The sequence below is a fragment of the Chelonoidis abingdonii genome, chromosome 5, assembly GCF_003597395.2.
Source record: "Chelonoidis abingdonii isolate Lonesome George chromosome 5, CheloAbing_2.0, whole genome shotgun sequence".
Lineage (NCBI taxonomy): Eukaryota > Metazoa > Chordata > Testudines > Testudinidae > Chelonoidis > Chelonoidis abingdonii.
Genome location: NC_133773.1, coordinates 60,861,453 through 60,887,292, shown reverse-complemented (window position 1 = coordinate 60,887,292; position 25,840 = coordinate 60,861,453). Strand labels below are relative to the sequence as shown.

Here is a 25,840-nt window from a genome sequence, read left to right as displayed (position 1 = left end):
CCACGGTCAGGTGCTGTTCTTCTCATGGTCTTGCCCCCAGCCTTGATCCCGGGCTAGGAATGGAGCTACAGCCAACAGCTGAGACTGGGTGGGTAAGACTGGGAATGGAGCCGTGCCAAATTTGGGGATGGGGAGAGGCACCAGGATGGGGACGTGGCTGGGGGCAGGGCCTGGATGCACCCTCCCAAACATTCCTCCACAGCCTTCTAGAGGGGCATGCCCCACAGTTTGGGGACCTCTGATCTAGAGTGACACCACTCATGCCTATGGAGTTGTTCCAGATGTGCAACAGAGCAAAATTTGGCCCTTGATTCTTTTAATTTTGCTCTTGACAGACAGTACTGGCAGCCAAATTCCTGCCAGGGGAAACAAGAAGCACAAACGGTAAGATTGCATTAGAGTTTATTACGGAGTTGGACTAGTCTCATTACTGTTTAGAAAATCTGATTCTAAGACACACTGACAATCATTTTAATTAGGAAGGCTTTTTGTCAATCAATCACAGTTCCCCGCTGTTTGTAGGTTAAGATAGTTGGCTTTTATCTTTTTATACTAAAGACTTTTTTTTTTTTCCAAATTAACTGGCAGATGTAATTATGGAAGTTATTGCATAGATTCAATAATGGTATTATCTGAAGGACAATTGAAAAACCAAGCTCATGTATTCTTTAGTAGCATCTATTTAAATTAGGTCAAACAGAGCCTCTCGGTGCAAGAGACAGCTTCATTATTTGCAATGTATGGGTATGGTGTTCAGAATTGTAAAAGTGAATCATCAAAAGTTAGATAGAAACCTGTTTTTTAGGCTGTTACTGAAGCCCTGCTTGGTCTGAGCCCTGTTCCACACTTGCGGAAGAGGTTGCAGGATGGAGTTGAAAGGGTTGATCAAAAAAGGGCCATTAGGAAGAACTAGCCTCCAGTGAGCAACTCTGCCACTGGTTGGAGAGGAGTACATCTTGTCCTTGCCCCAGCCTGGCTACTCAGGCTAGCTCCTGGATTCAGGATTTGCATCTAAATGTGGGAAAATGCATGTAGAAAGAGGAGGTGGTTTTGCTGTCTTTTTCTGTTTTCATCAACAGTCCCAACTCCTGCTCTTGTCTGAGGCAGCTGGCTCATGGGGGAGGTGTGAATGTGATGCCAATGCATTGCCTCCTGCACGTCTGGCACAGGAGACATCTCTTTCACTGCAGGAATGCTCAGGCCAAGTAATTACTATGCCCTGCCATGGACTGTTTACTGCTTCTCTGAACTGAAGCAATTTACATATGTGATGTTGCCAGCAAGCATGCACTGGGTCAGCAGTGAAAGTGATAGACAACTTGAGATCTAGACACAATCTCTTACCCACATACCCTTCTGGTGCTCTGTGGAGGGTTGTCTCCATTGGAGGATGGGAAACTGCCACAGTGCAGAATTTATTAGCAGTTAATGGGGGGAAAGGCGGAATCACATGGAGAAAGATATTTATAATTGAAATAGTTATTGATACAATGTTTTAAATCAAAATCTGCATTTCTAGCCTCTGATTGATGGCCATAATCTCTGCTTGTGCAGACCGTCCTCTGATTCGGAGCTGGGCAAAGCAGTAATCAATAAAAAATATCCTGAACAAAAATACTTTGGACATCTATACACATAAGAACAGCCATACTGGGTCAGACCAAAGGTCCATCTAGCTCTGTATCCTGTTTTCTGACCATGGTCAACGCTAAGTGCCTCAGAGGGAATGAACAGAATAGGAAGTCATCAAGTGACCCATTCTGAGCTTCTGCCAAATAGAGACTAAGGACACCAATCCTGCCCATCCTGGCTAATAGCCATTGATGGACCTATCCTCCATGAATTTATCTAGTTCTTTTTTGAACCCTGTTATAGTCTTGGCCTTCACAACATCCTCTGGCAAAGAGTTCTAAAAGTTGACTGTGTGTTGTGTGAAGAAATACTTCCTTTTGTTTGTTTTAAACATGCTGCCTATTAATCTCATTTGATGACCCCTAGTTCGTGTCAGGGCCAGCTCCAGCTTTTTTGCCACCCCAAGTGGTGAAGAAAAGAAAAAAAAAGCCCAATTGAGCAGAGCAATTGAACTGCCGCTGAAGAGGAAGCAAGGCACTGAAGGATCCGCCTCCAAATTGCTGCCTCAGACCAGGACATGCCGCCCCAACAACGGATGAACTAACGCCCCGTTCTATTGGCTGCCCCAGGCACCTGCTTCCTTTGCTGGTGTCTGGAACTGGCCCTGGTTCTTGTGTTTTGAGTAAGAGTATATAACATTTCCTTATTTACTTTGTCTACACCAGTTATGATTTTATAGACTTCTATCATATCTCCTCTTAGTCATCTCTTTTCCAAGATGAATAGTTCCAATCTTATTAATCTCTCTTCATATGGTAGCCATTCATTCCCCTAATTATTTTTGCTGCCCTTTTCTGAACCTTTTCCAATTCCAATATATCTTTTTTGAGATGAGGCGACCACATCTGCACACAGTATTCAAGATGTGGGTGTACCATGGATTTATATAGAGGCAATATGATATTTTCTGTCTTCTTATCTATCCCCTTCTTAAATGGTGCCCAACATTCTGTTTGCTTTTTTGATTGCTGCTGCACATTGAGTGGATGTTTTCAGAGAACTATCCACAGCGACTCCAAGATCTCTTTCCTGAGTGGTAACAGCTAATTTAGACCCCATCATTTTTTATATGTATAGACATTCAAGAATCAACAAGTGCTTTGTAAATGTATAAAATAAGCCTCAATACTCCAAATACCATTATATTGATATGTTATACATAGGAGATCTGAAGCAAAAATGTTAACTTGCCCAAGGTCACATAGCAAGCCTGTGGCAGAACTGACAAAGCCAGAAGAAATACCTGCTAAATCCCAGTTCTGTGCTAACTAGACAAGATTTTCTTTTCCCATTTAAAACCTGACTCGTCTTTTACTGCCAGACTAAAACACAAACCGCACAGAATGTAAATAAGAATTAAATATCAAACCAGAAAAAAGTGATTTTTTTCAGGTGGTCTTACATAGCTCTGTTTTAGCCCTCTTTACCAAATACCACGTGTAGCATCTATAATTTCATCTCAGGCCCCAATTTCTTATTTTACTAGGAGGCAAGCAAAGAAGCAGTCAAACAAGAGAAATCCATCTTTGCACCCTGATTTAACATTTGCTTAGCAAACAATTATTCTTCTGTGGGAGGACTGATTGCTTGTCTCTTTAAAGTAATAGGTTTATTATTGTTTAAAATTGTAAAGTTAGATTTCTAACAAGTACTGCAGCTGAATATAAATATATTGGTTTAAAACACTCAGAACAGGGACTCCTATTGCCAAGGTTGATAAAGGAAGCCTCTGTTCAGCAAAATGGTGGTTAATGGTGAAAACTGTTTCCCTTGCCAGCCACACCCCACCTCGATAGCATCCGTAATTTCTACAGGACTAGCATGGTTTCCAGCCCTATAGTTTAGAATTATGAAGTAAGTAAAATGAATCATCTTTCCTAAAAAGGATAGTGGAAGAAAAACGCAAAGAAGGGAAAAGTTACAGAGAGAAAGTAAATTTATGGTTAAAAAAACAAAAACCCCAACAACTTACAGGACAAAAGTAGGTGTTTTCTACTATGTGATTTGCAACAACATTGTTCTCAGCTGACAGAGACATTATGAAGAGCAGAGCGTCACGAGCCTGCTGACCTACTGTTCCTTCCCGATGGATGAAGGGAATCAAAAGGGAAAAAATGAGGAAGTTGGCAGCTCCTTGGTCCTCGCTGGTGTGGAAAAACAGTTCCAGAATGGAAGGATCTTTGGCTAGAATAGAGCAGAGTTGGTTCAGCAGGACAGCCAGCTCCAACTCCACAGCTGGTGTGGCTGTTCCTGAGCAAGAGCTCAGCAACATCATCAAAGGCTTCAAGATGGGCTTGTGGTGCAGCACAGGCTGATGGGACTGAGTAACCAGCATCTCATATATCTTCAGCTGCTCAATTTTTGTCTCATCGTTGAACTCCCGCCTCAAGCTCCAAAGGAAGAGTTTCTCCATTATGTTCTCTGTGACCACAAACTCAAGGATAGGCCCCATTGCAGCATCTTTTGCTTGCTCCTCAATTAATAAGAAAAGCATATGCTCCACATAATTCAGCACAGTGCTGGCCTCATCTGGTGGAATTGCCCCATATTTCGCCTGAGTATTTTTCAAAGGATCATGCTTCTCTAAGATTTTTACAACCTAAACAAACAAAATGCACATTTATCATCCCAGTGTACATGTTTAAAAATATATAGTTGAATAGAAACAGATCAATGTCTTTTACTTTTCATGCTTTAAACTTTTTGCATGCTGATAAATCAATCTTTAAAATTTCACACTTGTCACACATTCTGGACTAAACTGTGACATCTTTAGTCACACTGACCAGTCCCTTATTGCACAAGTAGCCCCATTGCTGCAAATTTGAAGTGTGGATTAGATAGGTTCTAGTGTACCTCAAATCTGAGTTACACTATTGTATTAGGCAAGTTTCTTTCAGTGTCAGCCAAAAACTCTGTGCAACAGAGGCATGAAGTCAATGGGCCTACTCAAGGTACTATTCAGTGTGAGCAAGGGTTATCAAAATATTGCCCTCAGTAAGATATGCGGGATGTGTTAAATTTGGATGTCGTAAAGTCATTAGAATGGGTGAAAATACCTCCCACCCACTAATTTCATAGTCAGACTCTGCAAGGCCCTGAGCATTCTATTTTCCCAGTGGTAGAAGGTGCTCAGATAAGACATGATCATGCAAGGTGCTAAGTGAGAACAGAGTGGCCACTGCTTCCTGCACTCTCTTGCAGTAATCAACCCAACACTGAGAACAAGTAATAAATGCCACTACTCCATCCTGTTCTTTAGGCTAAATCACAATACCACTTCCTCCCCTTTTCTGCCTTCTCTCCCTCCCCAAGAGGAGATGGCAGAGCTGAGGTGACCTGTTCTCCCACACAGAACAGAGCAGAGGCCACCTCAGCTAGCTGCCTTGACTAAACTGAATACCACAAGACGTTTAAATTAAGAGTTTCTTCACTGCAGGATGCCAGTGCAGACTCTCACTAAAAATGGTCCATTGGGCTCAGGCATCAGAAACTTGCAGATCACTACAGATTCTCCTGCAACACATCAGTCCACGCGACAGAAACGGAGGGTAGTGACAGCTATCCTAAAATGACTGTTGCTTAACATCTCAGTGGTACTAAGGCCCAGATCCTCAAAGGTATTTAGGAACCTGACTACCATTAATTTCAAGCTTCTATTGATTTCAATGAGAGTTAGGTGCCTAAATAACTTTTGAGGATCTGAGCTTTAGTGGTCATCACAAGATCAGCCACCAGGTGGCTCTTCAAACCCTACAACAGAGTTTCAGGAATAATAAAGATCCTAGGCCAGCTTCCTTTTCGGCAGCAATACAAACAGCAGCTTTTCAAAAAAGCACCCAGCAGGATAAGAAGCCAGAAATATGTAAATTACACCATGCAACCTGAAAATCTGTAGTCAGTTATTAATACTAGAAGACTTTTCACCCTTAGATCTAAAAACACTTTACACAAAAGGTGGTTAAGCATTATTTTCCCCATTACACAGATAGGGAAACAAAGGCACAGAGAAGATAAGTGACCTATCTAATACCCCAGTGGGTCATTGGGAGATCTGGAAATAGAATCTAGGTCTCCCAATTCCACTAGCAGATCATTAGGCAACATTACCTCTCTTTTTGCTGCAAATCTGAGGTCTAGTTCAGTGTGGATTAGAAAGGTCCTACTGTAATTCAAAAACTGAGTTATGTTATTAAACATGTTTCAGTGTTAGCCAATAAACTCTGTGAAATATAGGCTTGTATCTGGAAAGTGCAGTGTCACCATACCGGTCTTTGCTTCGAGTGGATTCCTATGAATACAACCTACTTCAAATCAATACAACTATCAAGTATTACTCAATTTATATTACCTGTCCCCAATGCGTTTTAAACACTATCATGCATGTTTCTGGGTCAACTCCCTGCAGGCTCACAGCCTGCCGGTTTTTGCTTCTACTAGTACCAGAGGACATCATAAATTCTCCAAAGGTCAATCCTACTAGGCCATATTCAATTTCTGTTGAAAATTCTGTAGTCAAGTCAATGAGGTGCAAGCATCATCTTAGGATGGACATTTCTTTATCGACTCTGCAGCTCATAGAAATCTGTAAAATGACAGAACACATCAGATTGTAATGCAGGACAAAGCAGGACTTAAACACTGACATACTTTTCCTCAAGACTTCCATCTGAGTAGAATGCTTTGTAAGCAAATTGCATAGAGCTAGATTAACGTACCTTTAGTCACAACAAGTAGGCGAGTAGTACCTTACTCCTCAAATAGCCCTGCTGAAATCAGCGAAATTATGTGTAGAGTAAGGTGATATATTCAACATGAATAAGGGTATTCAAATCTGGTCTATATGAACATTTACTTTTTGCATGAGCGTGCATGAATGCTTTCTGACACCCTCCTCTCTGTACAGTATTGCTTAGAAACTAACAACATTCTGCAGGCTATACATGTAAACAAGCTACCGGTTATTTCTGGGACTTTTTATAATCTTTTCCTTACAAACAACCATTCTTTCAAACACTTGACCTTTTTGATTAATAAAGGTAAACAGCATACATTTAGAAAGCTCTGTAGAACACGGCATACAAATAACAGTATTCATTGATACAACGTTAAACACACCAGAAACATAGAACATAAAAGTACAGAAGAGAAGAACTTGTGTTATCCAAATGCACATAAATTAAAATGTTATATTAGTTCAGAGGAATTTGAGAATAAGATAGAGACCAAACACTGGATTTTTCTCGTCATGCATTATTTACTATTCTGTATATCACAGCATCAAAGCAGTGACACACCTTCAGGGTAGAGTCAAAATGAAACAGAAAGAAAGACATGTCCCAGATATTTACGAGAGGCTTATGAGAACATACTGTTCCGCCAAGCACCAAGGTCTTGAACAACCACATAATTCTACATTTCCCCCCCCCCACATCTAATTTTTTCTTTGGGGTGGGGGAGAACAGGCAAACCAACTGGGCTTTCAATTTAACACACACAAAAAAATCTGGACATTTAATTTAACTCTCTCTTGGATCACAACTAAAAATCCGTATAAGAAGGCAGGAAGAGAGAACAAATGCATACAGGTGAGATTATATTGTGAACAGTAGGTCATAACAGAGAACATAGAGTTAAACATGATTATTTACAGAGATGTCTGTCTGAAACATTCTTTTCCTCTTCAATTCCTGTTCCAACTCAAGACATCCTGGAGCTTTGTAAACTTCTCTCTCAAGTATGAGGCAGATATTGAATCAAATTCTACTGTCCTGTAGAGTTTCATGAAAACAGGTAGAACACGCACACATATATAAACAGGAAATTCTCGTATCTTAATAAAGTCACATTGTAAGTCTGTTGTCATGGCTGAATCTCTTTTGGTTTTAAAGAATAAAATTGTTGCATAATCCAGAGCCCTTTAACACTACATTAGGTGTTCTTTAGTATATTTCTTGTAAGATCAAAATTATCCTCTCCATGGTGGACAATGTCTCCCTTTTTGTGCTCTACCTACATTCATGGAACTCTGTAGTGGAAGCAGAATTTGTGATCTGAGACCTGCCATATAACAAAGTTTCTCTCTCAACTAAGTACAAAACTCCAGGAGTTTACAAAGTTCACAATCTAGGAAATTATACACAAAAAAAATGCTAAAAAGCATCAAATGTTACAAAGTCAAGCACTCAAGTTAGGAAATGCAAGACTGAAGGCAAGCCTGTGCAACTTTAATTCCAGCCCTCTTGTGCCTATGTATAATGGTACAGTCTTTCATTATATAATATTTTTGCAGAGCCCCTGCATCATTTAGGGCACAGGATGGTCGGTGCTCACAGAACGAACAGCTATTTAACATTCTGTTATATCCTTATTGTTCAAAGTGTGACCCCTATTCCTTATTTACTGCATACTGTTCAAACTCTGCATTGAAGACAGAATATTCATCCTCTCATGGAGTCACCTCTAGAATATCCAAGTGCTTCACAAACAAATTTATTTTCACGATAACCTGGTGAGAGGCAGTTTACAGATGAGCAGCTGAGGCACAGAAATATTAAGGCCACTAAGTGTGGGTGCTCAATTTGAGATGCCTAGGACCAGATGTGGGTTGTTTTGAGTACTTAGCATTTATAACACTCAGTATGTTCAAGCACAGCTCCCACGGATTTCAGTTGCACCAGTAAACGCTTATCACTTCTGCAGATCAGATTCCAGGGTATCAAATCAGACAAGCAGAAAATGAAGAATATACAAGTAGTGGCCAGCTGGAAAAATCTGGTTTAAATGACTTGCTCAGTATCTCACAGGAATTCTGTGGCAGAAAAAGGGACAGAATCCACTTTTCTAGGGCAGCATTCAATTGTCTTTGTCCTAAGTCCCTTCTGCCCTGCCATCTCCAGCCTGTCCCATTCCTGTCTCTTCATTCTAGTCCCATTCTTTTACCTACACTGTCCAAGTGCTTCCCCCAGGTCTCCTTCCTCCTCTCTACCATGCTAGTTATTGTCAACTTTGCTTCTGTGTCAGGTACCTTCCTCTTCTAATGTTGTCTGGGTGCCAAGTCAGGGGTTCAAGGAAAGCACAGGAAAGACAGACAGACACCCTCTTGCAGGTTCCATCGCAGCCTGCAGCAATCCGGAGCTGCAATAGCAGGACAAACCCTGCAGAGGCCCTGTAGCCCTGGGCTAGAACATGCCCAGTTGTTCTGGGGATGGAGTTTGCACAGTCCATTCATATCAGAAGTGGGTAAGACTGGAGAATCTTCAGAGTTCAGCCGTGAAGATCTAACAAATCTCTACTGTGCGCTTGTGAACTGAGATTTTTTTTCAAAGGTTTATAACGGCCACATCTGGGCAGATTTTCACAGAAATAGTGAAAGGCACATTTCTGACAGTAATTCAAAGCAAGGAATTACTAGAGCTTCTCAACTAAATGTTGTACGAATTTTTATTGAACATAGAAAAACAATTTTCCCCTAACTTCATTCTCAAACAGCTGAATCTTTCTGGCTGAAGCTTTCCCCCTCCCGCCCCCCAAATATGCCAGCCTGAGGCAGACATCCAGCATATAAAATTCCCTCCCAAATAGTTTAAGTTTGGCAATGTTATAAGCAACTGGGGGAGAGGGGTATCTTATAATTTGAAGTATGCAAAACCTTAATAAAAAGCTTAATAATAAGCTGTGCTGCCAGCTCCATCTATGATAAATAAAACAAAGGAAGAATCATGTCTTAAGAGATATATTTCTACACAGAAGTTGAAGAGGGGTAAGGGTGATCCAGAGACGAGGGCGGTAATCTTCAACTTGGAGACCTGGGTTTGATTGCCTTTACTGCCACAGACTGCTGTGTAATCTTGGGCAAGTCACTTAGTCTCTCCGTGCCTTAGTTCCCCATTTGTGAAATTTAAATTTTCCATTTATATTCATATTTATAATAAAAAGATGCCTATCCAGAGCTCTAGGTACCCTAACATCACTAGCCCCACAATACAAAAACAAAATGGGATACTTCCCTATATAAATGGAGTACTGGGAGGATAACTACATTTAACATGGTGAGGCACTTAGCAATCTAAGCTACTTACATAGACAGTAAGGTAATAGAGGCTTTCTCCAAAAAAAGCTATTTCTATACATAAAATTCACCACCCTAAAGCTTGACATCAGGGGAAACATTACTACTAGGTATTTCTGTTTAAAAGGTTTCATTTAAAAAGCTTTTTAATATTACATGTACCAAATAAGTGTGTAATATATTGCAGTGGACAACTATACTAATCTTTGCCTTTTGCAGCTTTACTGGAAACAAAATCTTTCAGTAACATTAATCAGAGATGCAGCATTGGCAGCTCCCAATTTACCCACAAAATTCTAACACCTTGAGTGTAAACATAAAATAGACGCAGCTCGTTCCCTTGGTGTATCACTTATCCCATTTTGTCTGTACTTTACAGATTATAATAAATGCACACCTTTATGCAGACAGCTTTTATCATACATCAGTGCAGAGCAGCAGAATAAAACAAAGAAATTGACATCTAGCAGATCTAGTGGGATTTCCCACCCATCTTCAGAGGGCACTCAAGCTGAGTAAACATACAATCCTTGTCACTGATGGTAAGTATTATTGCTGCACTGTTAGAAGGGCTGTCCTTTAATTGAGACATCAAATATCTTTTCTACCCCTCTCTTGAGGCTGTCCACATATCTAATAGCACTTTTTGAGAAAAGGAAGGCATACCTTTGATGACTTGGCCATTAGAGGCTCTCACATGGTTGCCCAAATGCTAGGATTCTCAGCAGGCATGGAAAGACCTAAAGAGAAATTCACCAGTTCCATTCAGAAACCAGAAAGAGGGACTCCAAAGAACCTATTTGCTATGGAGTTCTTGTTCACGACTGTTCCCTCCCTAAGATAATGCAGAATGGTGCAACGTATTGCGAGAATGGCCACTGGATCTGCTATTACAGTTTGCCTGCACTAGGAAAGTTCGCATATATTTCCCCCCCCCATAACAACTCTACAGCTGCATTATTACTACCAATAGTAGTGGTGCAGGCAAGGATCAGGTGTTTATAATCACCCTGTCTTGAAAAACCCGAGTCCTGACTATGCTAATGACTTACTAACTGTATAGATGAACTTTTGCTGGCTGCTGCTGTAGTATGGGCAATACATTTTTTTCTCATGTGATTGAATCCATATGCCTAGCCAACTAGTAAAAAGAACACAAGTGGACCCCAGTCGCAACTATAGTCCATGGCAAAAGGATAGTATCTGTTCAGACACTGTGTATCGAGCCCCTACATTGGTGGGGAGCATTTTTTTCCCCAGTTCCTGTACAAAGTCCACTGAGAACTTTGTCTACACAAGGGAAATACCTGTTTCCCAGTGTGAAGTTAAATTGTGGAATGTGGTGGTTCTTGGGAGTACTCAGGATTACGAGTCTTGTTCCTGCCCTTGCCTCCACTGAGAGGGAGACTTGCCAGTGCTTGTGTGGGTGCCAGCCCCCTTACACCACCAGTCTGTTAGTCACCCAAACAATCTCCAGTGAGCTGTGTCAGTCCTCATTTTGCCTTGCGGGTTAACAACAGGTGCACCCCACTCATCGAGAGCCTTTGAAGAGTTCCCCTGTAGTGTTCAGCTCCTTATCCACTGAGCACTCAGAGAAATACCAGGTTTACTATCCCCAAAGGGGACAGTGCACAAACCGGCTTATTTGATTCAGCTCATGATCTGCTCCTTTTATAATTCCACAGCACTGAGATACAGTTATAGTGAAAACAATCAAATTTATTATCAAACATCAAGATTTAAGAGATAGTGAATAAGGATAATCAAAACAGAAGGGTTACATATAAAACAAAGTCATAACATGACTGCTAGAAACTAAACTTAACAGGCTAACTTCCTATCTAAGGCATCTTATCTCATCCAAAGCCTTTTGCAAGGCTGAATGGGATCTCATTTTCACGAATGTAAATATGCCGTCAGTTTACTTCCAAAGTGCAGGATAAAGGGGTATCTTCCTCATCTCCAACATATACCCTCTCTCTCCCCAGAGTTCATTGTCTTAGCACATGACCAGGCTAACCCTCATGGCTTGTTTTTTCCTGTGCGCTCCTTTCTGGTTGACTCTATGTAAATAAGGCCTCCATTGTGTTGGCTTACAAATGCATAATTTACATTTCTACAGAGATACATATATTGCATCTTGACTGGAAGAAAGCCTGTTTTCCTCTTTGGTTGGTGACAGACTTTAAAACATATTTTCAGTACACATACACAACTCCTTAAATATCATCCGTATATACATCTTGCAGTGATTGTGAGGATCAGTATGACATAAGGTTTTATTAGAGATCTCACATTACCCTCTTTGGTGAGCTAGTATATACATGACCGACTTGGGAGATACCTGCAAGCTCTGTGCCCCTTTGGCAGCTGGCATCAAGAGATTCTTGAGTCACGTGGAAGGAGTTGAAGGTTAAGACAAGAAGTTTGCTTTTTGCAGCAGGAGCAGAGCATTGAACTAGGGAGATCTTGGAAGCAGCATTGTGAATGAACGTCAGGAGAGTATAGTTGCACTTGTTCAAGGCCAATAAATGGGAAATTATAATAGTTGATCATTCAATCCAGGTTTAGACAAAAGGTGGAATCTTGGAGATACTTAAGCCTATATTAACAGTTTAAAATAAAGCCCTTAATTTTGTTACTGACAACATGGCAAATCAAACAGAAAAAAAAATCAGTATACTCTAAACAAATTTATGCTCTTTGTTTTTGAATTTCACTCACTATAGACAATGAATCTGTCCCGATTTTATTTTTAGTTGGTTTTGCATTCTGCTTCTCAAATAAGAAGTTGATGCTGCAGTCTCTGGGTCTTTTTGCTTAGAAATTTCCCTCAATGTTATTAACAAAAACAATTTAAAAAAGTGTTTCGGGTTGAACAGAAACTATTTTTTCCCCCCTCTAGAACTGCAAGCAAAATAAAAAGTCAGATATTTGCACTGCTCTAGTTTGTGTTACTTATCAGACACTAGTATCTCAGTACGTATCCAAAACTGGAACTAAAGGATTCCAATATGAATATTAAGACAAAGTCAGAAATTAAAGTAAATACTTTGAGTGGATTGAATTGATCCTGAAAATATCCCCACATCTTTCCATTATACTCATTGTTGCTGTGACCTTTTTAAGCCACACTACTGGAAAATGTGTTATTGACAAAGCATTTTGTATATGAATTTGTACTGAGAAAAGCATATGTTCTTCCTAGACATTCTTAGGTTTATAATCTGTAGGTGGACTATGTGCAAATTAACCTAGCACTGCATCACTGGCTAAAATAATGTGTGCTAGCCTAAATGTTTTTAGACAATAATCTAAACTTGTGTTTGTTTTTGTTATGGTAAGTCAGTAAAAATCAGGCTGAAGGATTAATGAGAAGCAAGGAATTAATTCTAATAGGATTTTACTGTCTGTGATCAACTATTGTCTGAGCAGTTTGCTCTGAAAAGTATTTTTTTCAGGGTTATTAGGTTTTAAGGGCATAAAATTTTACAGCTGTGATTTCCCCCAATAAGTGCAAGGATCCTTCAGGTGGAGTTTATAATTACAAACAAATATTTGAGCAAAATTTGCTGTGGTACAGTGCTTGTGTGAAAGTAGAATGAATTATATTGTGAAAATAGAAAGGATTAAAGAAATGTCTGTACCTTTAAGCAAAATTGTTGGAATGCTGCAATCCAGGTTTCAGGCATACAGACATTAACAAAGAACAATTGCACCGTTTAAGAACAATTGGTGAAGTATTAGCCTTAGAACGATAAGAGTTAGTAAGGAAGTAGGATATGCATGCTGTGCCCCAGGTGAATTTTACTATTTTGCCTTCTTTGTCCCTTTGTCTAATTCCCGCTCTTATCTGTATAAATAAGATAGTTTGTGTCTTGCATGGGGCTCACATTATCTGGATGTTATTAGCAGAGCGCTGTGCTAATAAAACAGAGTGGTCTGACAAACTGTGAGTCCTGAGTCTAACTTTGACACCACTGGCTGGTATAAAATCCTGCTGCCTACATACTCCCACCTTTTGGACCACTAAGATTGATAATTCCAGTGTCGCTCTTATTTAGTCCATGTAATAAAATACTGGGATGATTTGGGCCTTGGCTTCAGCTTGCTTAACATTGTTTTATCCACCAGCACATTAAACATTCAATTAAACATATACATTTTAAAACCAAAAACAATTAGGGTAGTAACATAGAATGCCAGTACTTGTGGGAGACCATCCAAAAATGTTTATACCAATGGTAAGCTGTTCTGTCTTTCTCAGTGGCAATTCTTAAATGTCCCATTTGCATGTATAATATGAATGGATCCAATTTCCACATTTTTTCTCTAGGAACTATGTTACCTTTTTACCTTTTAACGGATGATTGGTAACTGTGCCATTTCAAATGCAAGATTGATAGAAAACTCAACTAAATCAGTGTTACAGTAAGCTGAAACTCTTTGTTGTTGTGGCAAATATTAAATGTGATTATTGGTAAACAGAGTACTTACAGTACATTTACATTTGTCTTCTGGTGGTTACTAACACTTTTTAAACACTTTCCCAGAATTAACACATACATAGCCCATTATACAGTACTTTGGATTATTAAAGACAAAAATAACACTTTTTTTCTACGCCTTTTAGCGGGTGGCATTGATTATTACTTAAAAGATCCTTTCTTTACAATACCTTGCTGATTGCAGGCAAAAGAGGAATTACTCCATATTTTTCTTGTGATTTTTGTTCTATAGGCATAGGCAGGTTTTTTAATGGTGCTGCTTTGTTAAGGGTTATGCGGAATTATTCCACTGTTTAGTTATTAAATTCATGAGGTGGTGACTCAGTTTTTCCTCTTATATAGGCAGACAAGTTTGTAATGTTTTTCCTGCTGTGTTAAGCTTTAGTTTATTCACGGTAATAGCTGAGAAGCATCCTTACCTATGCTTTAAAGGATTTTTCCAAAAATCATACACACTATAAGTGTTTACAGGATACTTACTAACATTAATATTTTAATATTTATATTAACCAGTAACATAGCACAAATCTATTAAAGGCATCTTGTTTATAACATGCCTTTTATGTGGTCTGTTTGTTTGCTGACAGGCATGTGTTGTCAGTGCACGGTGTGGTGCTCTGCTGTCTCTTTGTGGTATTACTCGGCTGCGTGCGTGTGCTCCCCTATGTGCTGCCCCAGCTCTGCAGATAGCTGATGCAGCAGACCGACGAGAACTCCAATGACCACAGACTCTAGTAAGGTGCAAAGTCACGTCTGCTAGGTTTATTGCGATCTCGGACACAATGGCAGTTCCTGTAGGTTCTTAGCCTAATTCAGGGCATACTACGAGAAAGTGCCTCTTGGCAATGGACCCGGCTCAGTGGCGGGACTTTCCACTGCCCCCTCGGCCGGACAAGACTCAACTCAGGGATACATTCTTATACACAGGTACAAACAATTACACATCACTCTGACGTATTGAGGTGCAACCCCTCTACGTAGCCAAGGTACAACCCCTCTATGTAGCAAGGTGCGCTCCCACCTTGTAATGTGGGTTAGAACAAAACATATCATCACTCATATTACCCTTTTGCCCCCGTCATTGGATGGGTCAGTCTGTTCCTTGTTATCTGTGTGAATGTGCAGTATGTGATGTTCTGATCTCTTATGTTCAGTACCTTTAGGTACGTATCTTTTTGCAGCATCAGCCCTTTCCTGCCAGCTTCTGTGAGCAGACCTGCTCTGGCTCACAGCTCCACTTGCTTTATGTTAGCAAGTCTTGACCATTACTTTAGTTCAGGCCTTAGGCCTCATACCGGCCTCTGATATCAATTTTGTGTCTCAGGGCCTCCTTTACTACGCATGTTCTTTATTTGCAGCTTCCTTTTGTGTGGCATTCTCACCTTTCTTTATCAGTTAGGTAATTGCATCAACACAGGCTTGGCTTTTGGATTCAAGCCATCAGCAGAGCTCAGAGACTCTGTCTTAACACACAGGGATCTGAAAGAAAACCAGCCTATTTGCGGCTCTTTTGGAGCCCTAATAGGATTTTATTCAGCAGCACGTTTCATTTGCATTTCTTTTACCCTTTCTACAATATACACACACGTCCTAGAGAAAGACTGTCACTTTTATAAGGGTACATGAAAACTCTGTAAGAACAAAAGAAACAGTTACACCTTATGTAAAAATTGATATGGCTAATGTTTTAAAAAGTTATAGTATAGAAAGAATGTGCATTTTCCCTAGGACATGTGCAGTGTATATTGTAGAAAGGGGTAAAAAGAAATGCAAATGAAACGTGCTGCTGAATTAAAATCCTATTAGGGCTCCAAAAAGAGCCGCAATAGGCTGTGTTTTCTTTTTCAGATCCCTGTGTGTTAAGACAGAGTCTCTGAGCTCTGCTGATGGCTTTGAATCCAAAAGCCAAGCCTGTGTTGATGCAATTACCTAACTGATAAAGAAGGTGAGAACTGCCAGCACAAAAGAAGCTGCAAACAAGAACATACCTGGATTCAGCAAACAAATTGCCTACATAAAAAGGCATGGTATAACAAAATACCTTTAACAGATTTGATGCTAATGCTATTGTTAATATTAAACATTGAAATAAATTTAATGTTAGTAAGTACCCCCTGTAACAACTTATAGTGCGTATGATTTTTGGAAAAATCCTTTAAAGTAATATGGTAATGATGCTTCTCAGCTATTACCTGTGAATAAACTTAAAGCTTAACACAGCAGGACAAAAAAACATTACAAACTTGGTCTGCAATATAAGAGGAAAAACTTGAGGTACACCACCTCATGAATTTAATAACTAAACAGTGGAATAATTTCCCATAACCCTTAAAAGTAGAAGCCATTAAAACCTGGCCTGCCTATAAACAAACAACAACAAAGAAACACACAGGAAAATATGCGGGTAATTCCTCTGTTTGCCTGCAATAAGCAAGGGTCTTTGTAAAAGAATGGAATCTTTAACCAATAATCAATGTCACCCCAAAAGGGGTAGAAAAATGTTATTTTTGTCTTTCAGATAATCCAAAGTACTGTATAATGGGCTATGTGTATGTGTTAATTCTTGGGGAAAAGTTGTTTAAAAAGTGTTAGCAACCCACCAGAAGACAAATGTAAATGTAATGTAAAGTACTGTGTTTACCAATAATCACATTTACTATTTGCCACAACAACAAACAACAAAGAGTCTCAGCTTACTGTAAGCACTGATTTAGCTGAGTTCTCTATCAATCTTGGCATTGAATGGCAAACAGTTACCAATCATCTGTTAAAAGATAAAAAGTAACATAGTTCCTAGAAAAAAAAATGTGGAAAACTGGACCATTCATATTATACACACAAATGGGGACATGTTAAGAATTGCCACTGCAGAAAAAAACATAACAGCTTACCATTGTATAACATATTTTCTGGATGGTCTCCCACAACTACTGGCACACTAATGTTACTACCCCTAATTGGTTTTGGTTTTAAATTGTATGTGTGTAATTGAAATGTTTAAAATGTGCTGGTGGATAAAACAAATGTGTGCAAAGCTAAAGCCACAGGCCCAAATCACCTCCCAGTATTTTCTATTACGTGGACTAAATAAGAAGTGACACTGGCGATTAATAATCTTAGTGTCAAAAGGGGATATGTAGGAGCAGGATTTTATAATGTCCCATAAGAATTAAAGTATAATTTGATTTCACCCTGCTAGCCACCTTTTTTAAATAGCAGAAAGAAATGACCCCCTGGGACTATAAGATTCTGTTTTCCCATATGCATTACAAATTGGGCCCTCTCTAATTCGTTGTTTTAAGATTTAGGTAGTAAGAAACAGGATTCTCTATTGTGTCTATGTTAAGTAAATTAGAGAAACATTGAAGGCCTGGGTCTCAATGTAAATTGTCTTGGTTATTAATGGTAAAACTTAGCAAGGTTTAATCTGCAATGCTTTTTTGCTCAATATAAAATACTACTGTTTGTATTTTCAATCTATTTGTGTGAATGAGGAAAGTATGCATCAGGAAAAGATAAGGTGTGAAGGCCATTGTTATAGCCAGAGTCAAGGAAGTAGTAGTAAAGAGCCTTAAAGAACATCAAAGAATCATCAGGCACTGCTTATTACCCCAACGGCTGTTAAATTGTCTGGCATCTCAGAGTGGATACATGCTTCACTGTGTAAAAATGCACCACCCCAGTGAACCAATCATCACCTTAGGACCACGCAGAGTCAATTGTGACTCCAGAAGAAGACATAGAGGAACAGCCAACATACCTTACAATCTACGCTCTCGTAAGGGTTGCCAGAAGCAGACGACAACCTAAAGCAAGTCCCAAGAAGAAGCAGCAGTGAGTCTAGTGCCTGCTGCCTGGTGGACATAAAACTGTGACTGCGGTTTCCTCAGTTGAGGTTGTCAGAACCAGAAGGCCTCTGCCTCCAACATGCGCCTCTGGTGGTGCCTGTTCCTTGACTGCTGGTGTCTTAAGGTCTGGGGAGTCCACAATGACAATTCTTTATCCAGCAGCAAGTGTGAATAGCTCAGACTCTTATTATTTCTAAATGCTGGGTTTGCAGCCACATCCCATCCCATTCTCAAACTGGTGTTCCTGTTCTGGCTATCCCACTCAATTCCCCAGACCTCACTGGAGGACCTTGTCTGTTTAACACAATATGGAACAGTAATGACACCTGGGAAGAGGCTACTGGCAGTTCCTTTATCCCACTTGGGGGAGTAATATACCAGACAAAAAGGCTCCTGAGGTTACAAGCAGTAGTTAAAATAATGGCAAATAAAACCGGAGAAAGTTTAAGAGCCCTGGCCAAAGAGACAGGGGCGATCCGACAGGTGGTCCGCCAGAACCGTCAGGTATTGGACATTGGCGGCCAAAGGAGGGACCTGTGCTCTCACTGGAAAACAATGTTGTCTGTTTATACCTGACGATACCAACGAGGTAATAGATCACGTTAGCCACTTATAACAAATCGCATATCTTCCCCAAGTAGAGCCGAGTTCTTTATGGAAGTGGCTAAGTAACCTTTTCAATTTCTCTGGCATAGGAAATTGGTTGTTTCAGGGAGCCCTAACTATCCTGTTTGGAATCTTAGTGATTTTTGTATGCTTTCAGTTAATCTCTTTTTGTATCCAGAATTGTGTCACCCATGTGACTGCCCCAAAACAGAGTGCTAATATGATGATTTTGAATATCGCTGATGAACAAAGAGATAAGGAATGGTTAATTTGTGGAACCCAGTAATTGTTGGTCATGGCGTGCGCAGGGACAGAATAGGGAAGAATTTTGGCTGATTTGGCAGATGCCCTGCATGTCTAATCCAAAACTGTACTGTAGTGGGTTTAGGAAGGTATACAGCTACCAGCGAAGGTGAACCATTGCAGAACAAGGGTTAAGAAACTAGAGAAGTGATTAAGCAAAAGCTGAGTAGTTTACAGAGACCTTGAGCTCCTTAGGTATGAAGGTGTTCACCTGATGGGCCACAAGGACACACACTTGTTTACTGCTCACATTCTTTTGTGAATAGGGAGTTCTTTAATAGCCAAATAGCATGAATTCACTGGTGTTCCTGTGGCAGAGTCCCTGCAGGTATAAACAACAATGCTCTTATTCCTATGTCACACACTTGGGCTCAGAAAGAAATAGGTGAGCTAAATTGGGACTGTGGTTACCACTGATGAGGACAGCATTATTGCACAATACACTGCTATCAACATACCCTTATTCTTTTCGCAAGTATAGGGGGTGGAAGCTTATTTTTCAACGGTACTTCAGCTCCTAGTGCCAGTTGGGACTATTAAGGGGAAGACCTCAATGATTGTGTCAACTTGGTAGCAGTTAATAGTTCAGATCCACAGACTGAGTTTAGTCAAATTTCTGAATAAAGTTGCAGCCACAGCTCTTAAAACCCAAGATGTGTATCTGTGATTATTCTGCACCATCTAGCAGTAACACTCAGCCAGAACATAATTTAGGTTTCCTTTCTGTGAAAAGCTGACAATAAGTACAACAAGAATAGAATGTTAGACCTTTAAACTACACCAGGAAAGGGGATAGGGTTTTTTTTTTGAAGTTATTTTATAAAAATTCAGTCTGAACTATAAGCGTAATAAAATAATCTAGCTAGGTCTGATTTCCTTTTATTCAGTTACAAGGCCATAACTCTGCAGATTCAGTCCCAAATCACTATAGAATGTTCTGACAAGAACCCAGTCAGCAAGATGAACAACATTAATACGTTTGAGAAAAAAGAGAAGAGAACTTTCTTCTGTTGAGTTGTATCAGCAAAAACACATTCATTACATGCAAACACACGTCAAATTAAAATATCATACTGAAGATACTGAGATATTATAGAGAAAGAGCAACCCCTAGGGGGATAAAACAAGTAACTGCATGACAAGCTACCTTGTGATTCCTTACAAAGAAAAGAATCTAGATATTAATATAGTATAAAGGAAAAACAAAACAGAACACGCTCATTCAAAAAAAAAAAAAAAAGGGGGGGGGGGAGCGGGGAAGAAACAGTCACCAGACATTAAACAGAAACTGCTCAACATACTGGGTTCTGGTGGTATAAGAGAAAGACATCAAAATGATCCACTTAAACCATTAGAGCAGCGGCACAGCTGTGTGCTAAAAAAATTTCAAAATTTGCCATGCTGGTCTGGCAGGAGATGGGGAAGAGAGGAAGATGACATCTTGCAGCCTCCATGAGCGCTACTGCCAGCAGGGGCTGGTTAGTGCCAGAAGGAGGCATAGGGCAGGACAGTGGGTAGGTTGGGGGGGGGGGTGCTCTGGGATCTAGAGTTTTTCTGGAGTGTTGCAGCACCCCCCAATTTAATGTGGAGCTCTGCTCCTGTGATTAGGTCCGGTTGCTGGGTCCTGGGGTATGGCTGTTTGGCCCCAGGCGGAGGGTCTCGAAGTTGGTCTCCAGCTGCCACCCAGCCCCACACAACAGCATCCCAGGCTCCAGCTGCCTGGACCCGCCCAGCGCGGTCCAGAGTTCAGCTACCAGGTCCCATGTGGGGGTCTGGGTCCTGGGTGCCCGGCCCAGTCCTCAGCTTCTGGCTCTGCTCTGGGCAGGGGCGCTAGGCATAGGGAATTGTGGGGGCGCTACAGTTCTCAGCCTGCGGCCCATGTAACACATTGTGGGCTGAATGATAAACAGGTTGAGGACCACTGCCTTAGAAAATTGATGTTACTTTTTACAATAATTCTGACATTGGTATGAGATGCTAAGTCCTACACACTTGGAGCAGAATTCCAGTGATGTCAGCAGGCACAATTCATTTAAGTCACGGGACTGAAGAAGAAAACTCCACTGAAGTTATTTAGAATAGTAAGAGGGGATATATAACCAGAAGTCATGTGATGAAATTAAAAGGAATATTTAAGTCGTATAGTAAGAAAAACTTCTTGACATGGAAATATATGAACCTGTGGAATAATCTCCCATGGGAAGCAGTAGAAGCTCCTATGCTTGGTGCATTTACAAACTCTTCAGGACAACAGAAAGATGCATGGAGTAACAGTTTCTAGTCTCTACTGTCTATGGACATTAATGGAAACAAAATTAAGCAGTTATTCAATATACTTGCATCCATACCAATAATGGATGAATGGACAATCCTCAAAACCAGACCAAAAATAAAAAATCACTTGAGCTGATTTGAAACATAAGATCCCCAATACATTTTTATGGCAGTCTACAGAGATTTTTGCATAGTCAGTCAATCCACAACAAAAGTGCACTGAAAAATTATCAATGTTTACATTTGGGTCCCAATCTTGCAACTAGTTATGCATGTACTTAACCCTATACCTCTGAATAACACATTGAAGTTATATGCCACATTTGAAAAATGACCCTTGTACTCCAGCTGCTGTATTAAAAATACAATGCCTGCTCTCACATCTATATCTACAGAAGAACTTTACCTCTTAGATACGATCCCCACCGACTCTCACACATACACACCCACTCAGCCCTATTCTCAATACTAAAATGAGCGTGAGGCAGTGGAAAAGAGTTGCCGCCCTTATTGAAAAGATTGATTAAGTTCAAGTTACCTACTATTTTAACTTTTTACCAACTATTTTACCAACAGAACTCCACTGGCCATCACCTACAGTCCTCATCTTAAACCTCTCCAACAAATCATCAGTGATCTACAACCCATCCTGGACAATGATCTCTCACTTTCACAGACCTCAGGAGGCAGGCCAGTCCTTGCCCACAAACAACCTGCCAACCTTAAGCATATTCTCACCAGCAACCACATATCGCACCATAACAACCCTAAGTCAGGAACCAATCCATGCAACAAACCTCGATGCCAGCTCTGCCCACATATCTACACCAGCAAACACCATCACAGGACCTAACCAGAAGAGCTACAACATCACTGGTTCATTCACCTGCATGTCCACCAATGTTATATACGCCATCATGTGCCAGCAATGCCCCTCTGCTATGTACATCGGCCAAACTGGACAGCCCCTACGTAAAAGAATAAATTGACACAAGTCAGATATTAGGAATGGCAATATACAAAAACCTGTAGGAGAACACTTCAACCTTCCTGGACACACAATAGCAGATGTAAAGGTAGCCATCCTACAGCAAAAAAAACTTCAGGACCAGACTTCAAAGAGAAACTGCAGTTCATTTACAAATTTGACACCACCAGATCAGGATTAAACAAAGACTGTGAATGGTTAGCCAACTACAAAAGTAGTTTCTCCTCCCTTGGTGTTCACACCTCAACTGCTAGAAGAGGGCCTCACCCTCCCTGATTGAACTAACCTCGTTATCTCCAGACTGATTCTTGCCTGCATATTTATACCTGCCTCTGGAAATTTCCATTACATGCACCTGACGAAGTGGGTATTCACCCACAAAAGCTTATGCTCCAATACATCTGTTAGTCTTTAAGGTGACACAGGACTCTTTGTTGCTTTTTACAGCTCCAGACTAACACGGCTACCCCTTGCCTTCTACAAGATGTCTTCATGTACAGTGCTACAGCTACTATGCCACTGGGAGAGAGGCAGTAGCTATGTCGATGAGAGAAGGTCTCCTGTCTATGCCTGAGGTTAGGTCAATAGAGGTGTGGATACCCATGAGTGTCGTAGTTATACTGATATATAGGGCCCTGCACAGATACAAATTTACATCCACAGATGTGGATCTGTGCGGATATAAATCGGTATCCGCAGAACTGCAGGGGCGAAAGGAGCAGAACATGGGGCCACTGCTCCTCCGGGGCGGCTTTACCGCCTGCAGCTCTGCCCCCGTCCCTTCCATGCAGCTGTCTGCGTCTCCTGTCCAGGGGCATGCGCGCGGCTTGAAAACAAGAGCACAACCAGGGACAGCTGCCGGTGAGCCTGGTGTCCATCCCAGTGGGCGGGGCTGGAGGTGGTACACCTGCGCCGGAGGAGCTGCTGGCGTGGGGCACTGGCTGCTGGGAGCGGTGGCCCCATGTTCTGCTCCTTTCGCCCCTGCAGTTCTATGGAGACAGATTTCTAGTCGTGGATAAAAATTTGTTTCCATGCAGGTCTCTACTGATATAGGTCTGGTCTTGTAGACCTGGCCTCAGAAAAAGACTAAATATGTTGTAAGAGCAAAATCTCCAAACAGGCTTAAAATTAAAAATAATAAAAGTTGACCTCTCAAGCCCAATCGCTATAATGAGCATCATATCAAGCAAAGCTTCTTTTTTTGACTATCCTAAATTTGATATAAATTTACAAAAGCAAATTCATTTTTCCCCTCAGCATCTCCTTTGGCTTACCAAGTTTCTACAAAAAAGGAATTTAACCATTGTACTTTAGCAATATGTTACATACTTTACAGAAAATGTATAGGGTGTTTTTCTTTAAAGTAATTATAGCTTAGCTAAGGAAATCCATGCACATTTGCCAATATTATATTTACAACAAATGCATTATAGTTATTGGCTAGATGGTTTAAATCAATGTGAAAATCTACTGTTATTTACCTCTTTTCATCCTGCAGCTACTGAAGGTTATTTCTTTTAGGGAGATACGATATCAGTCAGCTCTGTGTTCTTGGGGAACCAGGGTACAGCATCCAGCCTGGCTGACTCATGAAAGGACACCCCCGCCCCAGCCTCTGCTGAAACCAAAACTGATCAGAGAAAAGACTTGCAGAGAAAAGTGAAGGGCGGTGGGAGACTCACCCATACCCCTCCTGACGAGGGTGACAAGAACAAAGGCAACTCCCCTAACCTCATCTGCATCAAAGATGGGACAGCGCAGCATCTCCATTAGCATACAGAATGGAGAACAGAGAACCGCACTGAACTCTGGGACCAGAAAAGCAGGGAAGCACTGCATCATGGGGATCTCGGTTCCAGATGTTAATGAACCTACCCCTGCACACACCCAGCTCAGCAGTTATCCAACCAATTCTAGTAATAAATCCTTGATTGATATCCAGAATACGAAGGCAGCCTAATTGCATTATGAGCTCCCTGGAAGGAACACCACCCATAGCCAAGAGTGATCAGCTCCTATTGTCTAGTCTAAAGAAAACCCTTGAGTCATCAGTTTACCCATAAATAAATTTAGTGCTCGCCCTTGAACCACTGTTTCTCTACAAAAACCCCTACCTATGTTCAAGTAAGTGTTCTGATGCATGGACCCAAACTCTGCATCAGTTCCACTGGAATTTCATCTTTTCTTGCCTGATCATGCTGGGGGCTCTGACTGTCCCCAGCACTCAGGACCCTAAGCTACCACCATCACCTGGGAACCCTGACCACTTCAAGCTTCAGCGAATGGGTGAGATACCAGCTCTCTCTCTCTGTTTTCTTTTCTACCTTAGGTATAACTTTCTAACCCGACTTGTTTGATCAGGTATAGTTCTCTATATATGACTTTTGTAACCTTTAGTAATGCAACTATTAGGGTGGTTTAGGCTCTCCTTGTGTAGTTATCACTATTATTCAATAAATAACTTTTACGATTAAGCCGGTTGCTTCCCTCTCTCTCTCTGAACGTTACTCTTGTGTTTTTAGCTTCCCCATTTACTCTGAAGCAACGCTTCTCTTACCCAAGCTAAAGATCCCTGTAATGCCCAAAAATACTGTGGGGTTTGCTCATCAAGTGGGTTACTACCAATACAATTGTGACACAAAAGTGGGGATAGGGATGTGCTGAACCTGTGGCATATAAGGGTGGCAGCTTGAAAGTGCTGCTTGGCTCAGCCCACTGAGTCCAGAGGCATATAAGGGTCAGCTTGAAAGTGCTGATTGACCTGGTCCACTCAGGAGTGGGTGTAGGTGTGGGTGTGTTTATAGTTCTGGGGCTGGAAGAACCCAGCCTTGGGGAAACTAGGTCCTGCAGGATAGCTCCATTGGGAGGGGATAAGAAGGGAGAAGTAGAGCTCCATATGAAAACACAAGTGAGACAGGCAGTATATTGATAGAATTACAGAACACCTCCCCGCTCCCCAAGAGTAACCCTAATAAATGAGCATACCCCAAAGTAAAAGGTAAATCTGGTAACAGAAACTTCTGTAAGCATCCCAACATATTTATCCAACAATTCAAGATTATTATATTTGATATCCTAAAGGATATGAAAGGACATGAATTTAATGAATGGTCTCTGCCTTGAATTCTCAACTAGAAAAAGCTTATTTCTTTCAGTTATGTTCATAATAATGCACTACGGAAGATGGATACATCTGGTAGTGTTAACTCTGACATGGCATGGCTGAAAACCAAGTCACATTTAGCACATTTAACATTGCAGAATAGAAGAAGTGAGTCACAAAAAGTTCAGCAAAAGTACTAGGTATAGAGGTCTGTTAAAATGTGCACATTTTACATTCTGCATCAAACACATTATTACTGGGGGAGCTGGTAGCAACCCCTGTATTTAGGTTACTTGATACTTTCTATTATAAAAATATTCCTGTAAGTTTTTTTTTGTTTGTTTGTTTGTTTTTTTAAGTTCTACCACTTCCTCTGGTTTGCAGCAGGCCCTTGAAATTCAGAAAGGAGAAAGTCTCGGGGCCAGTGAAGTGCCTTTTCTTTGCCCTGAATTCTGTTTAAGATTGGCAGAGATCAAAACTTTTGAAAAGTCACTTTTTCCTTTCTGT

At 40.8% G+C, this 25,840-nt stretch overlaps 1 protein-coding gene across 3 annotated transcripts in view; it reads right to left on the bottom strand.

The window, feature by feature from the left end:
- FHIP1A (FHF complex subunit HOOK interacting protein 1A) overlaps positions 1-25,840 on the bottom strand; it is a 161,705-nt gene that overhangs the window by 56,028 nt on the left and 79,837 nt on the right. For all 3 annotated transcript variants that reach the window (XM_032771279.2, XM_032771281.2, XM_075066323.1), the window contains exons 2-3: positions 5,984-6,217; positions 3,605-4,231 (exon numbers count right to left, since the gene is read on the bottom strand). In XM_032771279.2, coding sequence (XP_032627170.1) covers positions 3,605-4,231; positions 5,984-6,088 — 732 coding nt within the window. In that variant the 5' untranslated portion in view covers positions 6,089-6,217. The remainder of the gene's footprint in view (positions 1-3,604; positions 4,232-5,983; positions 6,218-25,840) is intronic.